The sequence below is a fragment of the Tamandua tetradactyla genome, chromosome 2 (assembly GCF_023851605.1).
Source record: "Tamandua tetradactyla isolate mTamTet1 chromosome 2, mTamTet1.pri, whole genome shotgun sequence".
NCBI lineage: Eukaryota > Metazoa > Chordata > Mammalia > Pilosa > Myrmecophagidae > Tamandua > Tamandua tetradactyla.
Window position 1 is genome coordinate 153,940,559 of NC_135328.1, and position 11,424 is coordinate 153,951,982.

General features: G+C 43.4%; 1 protein-coding gene across 1 annotated transcript in view; it reads right to left on the reverse strand.

Annotated features, from left to right (window-relative positions):
• Positions 1 to 6,893, reverse strand: part of ABCB10 (ATP binding cassette subfamily B member 10) — a 45,691-nt gene extending 38,798 nt beyond the window's left edge. Inside the window, exon 1 of the mRNA XM_077149407.1 lies at positions 5,515 to 6,893. Within this exon, the coding sequence (XP_077005522.1) occupies positions 5,515 to 6,073 (559 nt within the window). The 5' untranslated portion in view covers positions 6,074 to 6,893. The remainder of the gene's footprint in view (positions 1 to 5,514) is intronic.
• Between the last annotated feature and the right edge of the window lie 4,531 nt (positions 6,894 to 11,424).

The following is an 11,424-nucleotide window of genomic DNA, read 5'->3' on the forward strand; positions in this document are numbered from 1 at the left end:
TGGGGGAGGGAAGAGATGTACAGTGTGCCTACAGCTGCCAACTGCTGAGCACGGGACATATCTTTTACTGATTCACATGACTGCCGTATTAGGCAGGTACAGCAATCCCCAAAACCACCCAAGTGCTAAGACTGAGCATTACAGTGTGTCCCCCACCCCAACCAAAGCATTTTATATACTTTGTTTCCTTAAATCCTCCCAACAACTCTCTTATAACCCTCATTTTTTAGAGAGGAAGCTGAAGCACACAGAGATTAAGCACCTTGTCCGAGGTTGCTCAGTTCGTATACTAAACACACATTCTGGACACAGACTATCTTCTTCATCTTCCCACAGCTTAGGACAAGAGGGTGTAAGAAGTGAAGCATTACAGGGAGAGAAACAGAACAGGCCTGGAGGCTGGGTATGGTAGGGAGCAGAAAGGCTGGGAGGATATAGCTGGAGCAGAGAGCTGGGTGAGGAGGACGGAGTACTGAGAAATTAGAGAGGTAAGCAGCTTCTAGAATATGGACTGTGCTGTAAGGAGGACTTAAAAGGGCTGTATGTTGGAGAGGGATACAGTCAGATCTGTATTTTTAAATGACCCGCTGTGGCAGCAATGAAAGCAGAGGACTGGAGGCTAATGAGGTTGAAGACAGGGAAGCAATTAATTAGAATGCTATAATAATCTAGACGAGAGACAAACTAGAGTGAACTAGGGTGATGGCAGAGGGAAAAAAGTGAGGTAAAAAGCATTTGAGAGAACTTGAAGAACTAGAATCTATAGACATGATGATTGGTTGGATTTGGGAAATAGGCTAGGAAGGCCAGCTCTAAAGTTGGGACTAATCGGCTCAGAATCCAAGCTATGCCATTTACTAGCTGTTTGAACTTGGGTGAGCTCCACCTCTCTGTACTTCAGTTTCTTCATCTGTAAAATGGCAAGTAAGAGAATACTTCCCTCACAGAATTGCTGTGAGGATTAAATTAGATAACATATGTTAAGCATTTAGCACAGCGTCCAGTATCTAGTAAATAATAGATATTAGCTATTATTTTTATTATCACTGCTAATCATTAAAAGGATGACCCATGTTTCTGGTTTGAACAAATGGGTATAGAAAATGGTTCCATTCACTGAGGCAAGGGACAGAGGAGGAAAGCCTGGTTTGGGGAGAAAGGTAAGTTTGATCTCTGGACATGTTGATTTTGGGGGGATATCCTGGAGACATTTTAATACATATAGGAAGAAGAAACTGAAGTGACGGAACTTGGCATCTAGGCTTGACAGGGACACAATGGAAGACTTGAGGTGTTTCTTAGAAGGGGATCAGAAGAAAGAGATTAGGAAACTAAGGTTCAGAGAGATTAGGAAACTTCTCAGGCTCATGGAGTAATCTGTAGAAAAAGACCTGAGCCCTGGCATGTTTGGTGCAAGGCCAGACAGTTCAGCCTGTCAGTGTGTGCTAAAAAGTTAGGCATATGTACCACATTAACAACAGAGAGAACTGCCTTGACTCCAGAGCAATAGGATAATTTTTTGTTGTTGTTAAGTGCATTTTATTTCTTCAGAGCATTCACAGGTTCTATTTTATCAATACAAAACTTTTTAATGTGGACAAAGCAGATATGATTAATTTAATTACAGGAAAAAACAGGTTAAGCAAGTTATGCAAGATAAAGAGTCAGTAGCTAGATAATAACATTAAGTATGACCAGAATCAGGGATTTCTCTTGAGGGTAGGGGTGGTGGTGATGCATTATATTCCTGGTTTATTCAGGGAGACGAAAGGAAGGAAGATGGCACATGACCTTTATTTCAGACTTTCAGCCTCCAGAGTTGTGGGAAAATAAAATTCTGTTGTTTAAGCGACCAAAGTTGTGGTAATTTGTTACAGAAACCCTAGGAAACTATACCAATTTTGGTACCGATTAGGACAAATTTTAAAAAGCAAAAACAAACAAAAAAAACCCACCACATTTTATTTGGCTCAATATATCCAAATTATCAACATGAAGTCAATATAAAAATTTATTAAGATTTTTAAATTCTTTTTTTTCATGTCAAGTCCTCAAAATCTGGTGTATAATTTTTACTTAAATCACATCTCACTTCTGACTAGTCGCATTTCAAGGGCTCAATAGCTAAATATGGCTAGTGGCTATCATACTTAATAGTACAGCTATAAAATGTTAATGTTTTCCCTGAAATATGGTATCTCCATGGCAATAAACAGCTTCACTGTCCTGTAGGTACACTGTATTCATCAGAACCCATGTCTTGATTTAGGTTCGGGAAACACAGTAATTCCACACATTCCTAACTCTCTCCTTATTTATTGCATTCATTGGTTTATTGGCATTTTCATTTTGGTCACTTCATTGTGTGACCTACCTTGTCTACCTTATAAAATATAAGTACAGGGGGGTGCAAGGGTAGTTTAGTGATAGAATTCTCACCTGTCATGTGGGAGACTGGGGTTCGATTCTCAGCCCATGCACTGCACCCCACCAAAAAAACAAAAAAATTCAACAAATGGTGCTATAATAACAGGATAGTCACGTGGAAAAGGAATGAAATGTGACCCCCACTATACAAAATGCAAATATATATATATATGTATACCAATTCCACAAAACTCCTGGTGGGCATCATGTTCTAAGAACTTTCAGAATCTCAAACCACACACCCCCTTATCAGTAATTTGAGTGGGAGACGCCCTTGCAAGTCCTCAGCATAAACATGTTGGGGACATGGGTAGATGTGTACCTTCTAAATAAAGTTTATCTCGGAATCTGCCTAGGGGATGTGAGAAGGACCTGGAGTTTTTTGTGTGACCCAGACCCACCATACAAATCTGCATGTTCGTATGTCTGTTTATAATCTCGTAAGGGCCCACTGCCTTACTCTCACAAGATCCAATTTTATGCACTGTGTTAGTTGGTTCCAACTCACTGGGATGATTAAGTTGGGCAGTGGCCTCTTCTATCTGCCAGGCACAGCAAGGGGGCCCTGACAAATTACTTCTCATCTCCATTAGTCCACACTGGGCTCCTCAGCCAGCTCCTGGCATCTTGTTAGCCTCCTGGCTAAGGTGATAAGATGAAGAATTATCAGTGGAAAAAAAAGGCTTGAGAACAACTTTGTGGACTACAGCTGTAGGAAGATAGTTGCATATTCCTCCACAAAGTGGGAAAAGGGGGAGAAAGAGTAAAGAGGTAGATTAGAGGACACCAGTTCATTTTTAGAAGAGGACTGTAAATAATGCTGAAACTGCTTTCAGTATGTAACTGTAAACATTTTAAGGACAGATCGTGTTTTTAAAGATACAAACTTCTTAACATCAAAATGTCTGGTTCATGTGGAATACCTAACAAACTGCTGAAGACTGATGGAAGTGTTATTCAAATATATTGAATTTTTGAATTTTTGAAAAAGAACTTTTGGTTTCATTTTTCTAAAAATTAACAAATTAATGTTAATTTTTAGAAAATTAATGGTGAGTTCCTCTTGTAGGTTATAAATTAATGATAATACCCACTTCTTCCTAATTCCACAAATGGCACCATCCAGATTGGCGTCAATATATTATACACAATGACTTTTGAGGGACTTTTGTCCTAATAAGGGGTTTTCATCAGATTTGGTCCTGATAACATACAATATGTAGTTACTATCCGTTAAAATTACAAAAAAAGAGTAGTGTACCAATTCCAGGTTTATTTCCTCAAACTATAGCTCACAATTTTTCAACGTGACAAATCAAAATAGGAGGTACAATTGTTGACTTGTTTAAGGCTATGTTATCAACATGTGGGGTTAGGGCAAGATAGGAAAGGTATGATGATCATGGGAGAGTAGGACTGGGCATCCCAGTACACCCCATGTAAGCAGGTACGGGCACCAGTAAAGCCTGATACTTAGAACAGGTATCATCTAATATTTCAACAACAAAACAAAACTGGATTTCCTTACACTTATTTGGAGTTTCATAGAGAAGTGTGGAGCACACCTTGTGCTTAGGGTCTCTAAAGATCGCCATCTGGGCCTGGTTCATCTAAGGCACTCTGAACCCCTACTCAGTGCCACACGTGGCTGAGAGCTGGAGACAGAAAGATGAATCAGACACAGCTTCTGCCTCAAGCAAACTCACAGTCCAGTGAGAGCTCCTAATCTCAAATTTTCTTGTAAAAGAAGAAATGATCTTCATTTCCATCAAAATCCACACACAACCAACTGAACTCTGAAATAATTCTCTTTAACACATAAATGATACAAAAAGAGCCCCTAAACTTTAATATTCAGCCACAGAATAAATCTGGAGGTAAAACGTTACCCTCTAGGGCAAGTCTTAAACCAGTCCTCCAGAAGTTTCCTTTCTAAAACAATGGATGTGCAGCACAGAATGTCTGTTTCAAGTTTTGCACCTGACAACCTCAAAGACTCTCTTTCAAAGCCCTCACCACAGATAACAATCTTATCTCTATTCATGGGTTTAGTTCATTAATGTTTTCTCTCCACGTAACTGGAAGCCCCAACAGAAGTAGACATCAACCTCAGAACCTAGCACATAATAAAATGCTCAATGATTACTTATTGAAGGAATGAAGATGTTTTGGAAATCCCAAAAGCTTTTACAACATAGGAGGCCCTGTAATTTACAGAATCCCTTCACTTAAGGCCAAAAATGAGGAGTTATAGAAAATTGCTTTGTTTGGATTTTGTTTTTGAGAAAATAATCACTTTTATTTTTTAAAAAATTAATAGTGATTTAATTGGGTTATGATCTATAGCTTCTCAAAGCTTCAGTAATTTACATATCACTGTCACCAGCGGTGACTGTTCTGACAAGGCTGTATGAACTTCATGGTAACATTCAGGGAGGCAAAAGCGGGAGACAAGTCAGAAAAGTTTAGACTGCTTTGCTCCACACTGTAACATACTGCTGACAGATTCAAACATTCTTAAAGCAATAATGTTTTTAAAAACAACATAAACGCATAATACAAAACAAGCATATTTCTGGCTAGAATCAATAAAATAAGTAAATATCAGGGGGTGAAATAAAGCTCATTCTGAGGATGCCGCCAAAGGGAAAACACGTTCCTAATAAATTGGTGATGGAAGAGATGTAAAAAGTCTAATAATGAGATGGTGCTTCACTTGTATAACATGAGTCAACAAGTTGGAAAAACATAAAACTAATCTGAGAACATATCTCCAGCTAACCTGAAATGCTCTCTGTCCCATGACATTGATACTGAGCTGTGTTCCTCATCCAGCGCTTTTAAAAAGAAATTCCCGGGTGAAAAAGAGATGTGAGTTCTATCTCACGGTTTTAAAAAGAGGCCCAATAGTAGCAGGTTCTCCCTGGGCCTGTCATTGTCTCATCCCACTCTTCCCACATCCTTCAATGTCCCCCCTCTTGGTGGCTCTGGGGCCACAAGCTTCGGGAAGGCAGGAAGGAAGAACTGTGAGAATATGGAACAAGAGTCAAGGACGCAGAGGGCAGGGTCACGGCGCGGGCCCCCTACCTGCCAACCTCCAGCGTTCAGGATATGCCAACCCCAGCAGCTTTTTCGCCTCCGAGCGTCCCGCAGCGGAGCGGCGAAGTCTCGAGTCGTCGCCTTGAGCCGCCACGACTTCTGAAGCAGCAGACTCGCGCCGCCAGGATTCGCCCCCGGCCCGGGAAGAAGCCGCGAGTCTGCCTGGGAGCCCTGCGCGCGGGAGCCAGGGCCCTAGCCGGTGGAGCGCCCCACATCTGCAGGCGCCGAGGGGCCGCGCTTGGAGTCCTAGGAGCCGCGCGATGCCCGCTCCACTCCCAGGAGCGCACGGAGGCGCCAGTGCGTGGACCTGCAGCCGGGGGACGTAGAGGCCGGAATCCAGACCCGTGCAGGGACAGCCATTCCGCCAGGAGCGCAGGCGCGGGGTTCCGGTACCACAGGAAGCCCCCAGACATAGCAGCCGCTGCCAGGGCCCGGCGGCGGAGACCGCGTCCGGAGCCCACACGGAAGCCGCCGGCCGAAGTCTCCCGGGCTCGGCCGGGCCCCGCCGCAGGAGTAGCGGAAGCGGCCAGGCACAGGGGGCGCGCATGGCGCCGCGACCCTCGCCTCAGTTCGGACCTCCGCGCCTCAGTCCCAGGGCCTCGCGCGCATGTAGCCCCGAAGGCTTCCTTCCCTTTGGCCCCCGCCCAGCAGCGTCCAGAGTGAGGCACTCCGGCCAGGACAGGCGGCTGAGCACGGCGGCCGCCGCGGTGGTGGCTGCTGGGATTCGGGCCCCCGAGTGGTGGGGCGTGGACGCGGCGCCTCCTGCCCCGCCCGCTGTCGGGCCAAACGCCACCGCCACCGACGGGCCTGCGATGACTCCCGCAGACAACGCTTCCTGCACCTCGAGCCGCCTTCTGCTTTGTCATCCTTCCTCATCGGGGTCGGGGCGCGACCCACCTCGAACAACCTCTGGATCCGCATGGGGTTTCCAGGTTCCTAGCGCCAACTCCCGTCCTGGCCCTTCTCTGGGGTGCCCACGTTCTTGCCCTGACGTTGCAGAGAGAGCTCTCACCTCCCGCGATCGCCCTGGCCTTGGTGCTGCGTTCACCCCATTTCCTATATACTCTGCACTTCAGTCACTGAGAGCACTCGGGCCACGGACGTGCGCCCCCAGAGCCCCCGTCCTTCAGAGCTGTGTAACCCAGGCCCTGAACACCTGCTCCCACGCCCCCCTTTTTTCCCAAGCACTTGCCCACGCCTGCTTCGGGCGCTCAGGCTCAGGAAACATTTCCCCACAGCGCTCCCTGCTGTTTCTGGTCAGGCTGCGCTTTCCACCCGGGGAGACGAGAGCCAGGCTTGCCAAGCACACTAAGGTAATGGGACCAGGCATTCGCGCTAGGGACCAAAGCTGGGGAGAGCCAAGAACACCGGTGCGGCTGCGCACTGTCGCCGCAGGGAGCTTTTTCACGCCTTTCAGTTCACCACCATTTAAATTTGGGAAGAGCTGCGAGTCCTTTCTCACGCCAGAGGACTCCGTGAAGCGAACAGACCCGATTAAACGATTTCCAGCGCAAGGATGAGGCGAGAAGCCCGCGAGTTGCGAGAGGGTGTGGAGCCGAACCCACAAACGACTAAAAGGCTGGTTCCGGGCAATGTCAATACCCAAAATTCCAGCGCCGAGGGCGAGGGCTGAGGTGCGGAATCAGAGGAAATCGCTGTGGGTCAGTGCAGTTCTGGAAGGTTTTGTGGAGGTGGTTAGCAAACATTAAAATTTGGATACATTTGAGCCAGGAGAAGTGAATATTTCATAACTTGAGCAGAAGTGCAAAAGCAGAAGTGGTTGAGGCACTCCTGCTTCTTAGACTAGTGGAGAACGTAAATCAGAATGAAATTTATTTTAAATACACTGCAGGGAAAGTCAGAGGAGAGAGTCTTAAAATTCATGGGGATCCAAGAGACATTTGGCGTGGGAGTATCTGTTAGCTGTGTTTCAGGGAGAGTGAGGGGACGGAACTTGTTCTTACATGAAAATAATGGTTGAAAAAGTCGGAAGGATTTTTGTTGGCTTTCAGGTATTTTTACAGATCAGGGTCTAGGGTGAAGCAAGTGGGGTGCTCTATTCAATTGTAAAATTTATGGGACACCAAAAACCCCTCAATAACCGTGATAAATATTTTAGTGCAATATTTTTTAAAAAATCTAAATTAATGCGAAAATACATAAACAAAATATCATAATTTTAAATATAAGATGTGATCCTCCCCTTGCATGGTTCTCCTGCCTCATTCTTCTCTGCTGATCCCACACCTAGAAGCCTTATTTACAAAAACAGGCAGCTGGCCTAAGGAGCATAGGATTTGGGCTAGGGAGGTATCAGTTAATAGGAAGCCTTTAATGCCTGTGTTGAGGCAACCCCTGAATTCCAGCCTCTTAGACCCAGGAAGGCATGAAGTTCCCCCAGGGATTTAGATGGCCTCACAGTAGTGTCTCAGTTCTAGAATTTAGAATATAGTTTGCAGTTAACTCCACTGATTTATGAGTAGGCAGTTTCCTTTTGGAAAAGATTTTACTAGGTGACTTCTGAAAAGAAGTGGGATGTGCATCATGCACCTACTACTTCCTCCTTGAGTCCAGTTGAAGCAATGTCGAGGAAAGACATCTTCCCATTTGGAGAGAAAGTGACCATTGCTACCCAGATCTATTCTTCCTCTTACTTTCTCATTCCCATTTTCCCAAAAATCTTGCTTCCGCAAGGGTCAGAGTAGGCAGAACTGGCCTTCATTTCCTATCTTCCCTGCTGTGTCTTCTACCAGGCTTTTTTAGCAAATGCTTTATGGAGCCTGGAGTCATCAGGAAAATAACCTAAGTGTAGCTGATTTTAAAAACCATAACTCCATGCTGTTTACATTTCTAAAATTCACTCAGGGAAATAATTTGAAAATAATTATCACCAATAAAAATGCCACACTAAAAGAAAATCCCACCCAACTAACCGTATAATAATTATTTACTAGCATAGGATTTAAAGAAAATGTTCATGGCTCTTAAAAATTAATAATAATATGGAGAATGGAGTGGGGAATAAATGTTATCAGAAAGGTCACTTGCATTTATAACACTATCACACTGGGGAGGAAAAAAAACATGATATAGTCAGTGGTTAAAGCATTGAGTGAGAATCAATATACATACATATGAGAGAGTTGTTGCTTTGCATTACCATGACTTTCTTTTCCTATTTGAAAATAAGTATAGTTTGTCACTGCTTCTTTGGAGATTAGTATGCAATTCTGTGGCCTCTTTGGGAAAGAAAGAAGCAAGTTGCTTTGATGTGAGGTGGATTAGCGGTACAAGATACCATAGCACATCAAGAAAGGGCTGTTCAGAGAACAAGCCAAAGATCAAAACCTGTCCTCAAGAAAAGCAGAGAGTGCTCTTGGTAGAGGTGTGACTAAATCAAGAGGTAAAATCTAGCCTCTGTGAATAGGCTCTTAATAGGTTTAGTGGCCAACAGGTGTTGAATTCAAAAAGGACTTCTTTTGACTGAAACTTGAGAGCGGTTAGGAATTGTTTTGAGAGCAATTCCACCTACTGGTTATTGTCCCTCTCAAAAGGGTGGCAAGGGAGCACATTTATACAGCAGGAGCTGCAGCACATGGAGCAAAATAACACAAGGAGCAAAACAAAAATCTCCCTGGCCTGCAGTCTCTGATCTGATGGGTTGTAATAGGACCCTTCTCAGTTTATTTTATCCTCTTAACTCGAGCTTGCAGCTCATCTTGTCATGTGCAGGGTGGCAGGATGAGAGTTGAAGGTGGTATGCAGCTCAGTGAAACATGCACCAGGAAAGACCTGTTGGAATCCGCTGAGGACAGAAATGCTTTCTAAATTCCTATGAAGAGGTTAGGATGAAGCTTTTTGTAAAACATCTGCACTGTTTAAATGTAACTTTATGTTAGGAATATGAATGAATTCAATGAAGACTGCAGCACCTTCAGCTTTTTCTCTCTCACTGATTTTCTCCTTCTCCAAAAAAATTCCAAGGAGAGGTTTAACATCAGTGTCTTGAAGAATACTGCAATAGATGTTCTGTATTTGTTCATTTACTCATATTTGACCAGCAAACTACCAAAGAAGTAAATGAATCATTCAAGCTATTCTAAACAGTTAGGTTACACATCATATCTGCTATACTGCTTAACTTTATTTTACCCCAAGTAAGCTTAATTGCTGTCCAGACTTCACAATACACAAAGAACTTTGCATGCCTAATGAAATGTATCTCAGGACTCGTCCACTAGACACAACATAAATGAAACTTGTCAGTGAGACTGATTCTACACTTTTTACAATGTTTAGGTGGAGTATTTTTCTTATGTTAAGAGTCTGAAGTTGGATCCAGACATATAGAAAAATTATCCATTGACTGTCACTTTTCTCATTATGTTCTAGTTTCACCTTGCCTTAGCTTCCTAGGGCTGCTGTAACAAAGTTCCACAAACTCTGTGGCTTAATGCAACAGAAATTTATTCTCTTGCAGTTCTGGAGCCTAGAAGTTGAGATCAGTGTGACGGCAGGGCCACGCTCCCTCTGAGACCTATAAGGGAGCCTCTTTTCTTGCCTCTTCTAGCTCATCGGCATTCCTTGGTTTATAGTTGCATCACTCTAATCTCTGCCTCTTCCATCTTTGCCTGGCCTTTTCCCTGGTGTCTGCCTCTTTCTCCAGCCAAATCTCCCTTTTATAAGGACACCAGTTATATTGGAGTAGGCCCACCCCAGTCCAGTTTGACCTCATCTTAATTAATCCCATCTTCAAAGCCTATTCCTAAGTAAGGACACATTTACAGGAATGGAGTTTAGGACTTTGTTTTAGTTTATTAAAGCTGCCAAAATGCAATATACCAGGGCAGGCCATGGTGGCTCAGCAGGCAGAGTTCTCACCTGCCATGCCAGAGACCCGGGTTCGATTCCCGGTGCCTGCCCATGCAAAAAAAAAAGAACAATATACCAGAAATGGAATTGCTTTTAAAAAGGGAATTAATTGAGTTGCAAGTTTACAGTTCTAAGGCCATGAAAATGTCCAAACTGAGGCATCCAGAAAAAGATACCTTAACCCCAAAGAAAGGGCAATGATAGTAGGGCTTTCTCTCTCAGCTGGAAAGGCACATGGAACATTTGCTAGCTTTCTCTCCCAGCTTCTTGTTTCTTGGAGCTCCTCTGGGGGCGTTTTTCTTCTTCATCTCCGAAAGTCTCTGGTTGAGTGGGCTCTAAAGCTTTTCCCAAAATGGTCCACTCTTAAAGGGATCCAGTAAGCAACCCCACCTTGAATGGGTGGAAATGCATATCACCATGGAAATCATCTAATTAAAAGTTACCACCTGCAATTGGGTGGGTCACATCTCCTTGGAAACAATCAAAAAGATCCCACCAAGCAATATTGAATGAGGATTTTCTGGGGTACGCAACACTTTCATGCCAGCACAGACTTGAACATGACTTTTTAGGGTACAGTTCAACCCATGATGTACTGCATGCTTGGTGAGATACAAAACCATATTTTACAATTCAAAATATGAGGCCCCTTGGTTTGAGAGAAGATTTCACCACCATCATTCCCAACCCAATATGTGAATTTCTGCCTATAAAAATGTATGCATACATAACAGAAAAAAGTGTAAAAGAATTAAACAAGCAGTTCACCCAAAAGGAGATTCAAATGACTCAAGCATATTAAGAGGGAGGAAAAAAAAGATGTTCTATCTAATTTAAAATAGGAGATATGAAAACTAAAATTACAATCAGACATTTTTCTCTATCAATTTGGCAAAGATAAAAAAGTCTTGATTACATTGTATTTGTGAGGGTAAGCTATAAAAAGAGGCAATGCTGATAAGAGTGTCAATTCTGTATAACTTTTATGGAAGTACTTGATGTATTTATTGGAATTTTAAATGCATA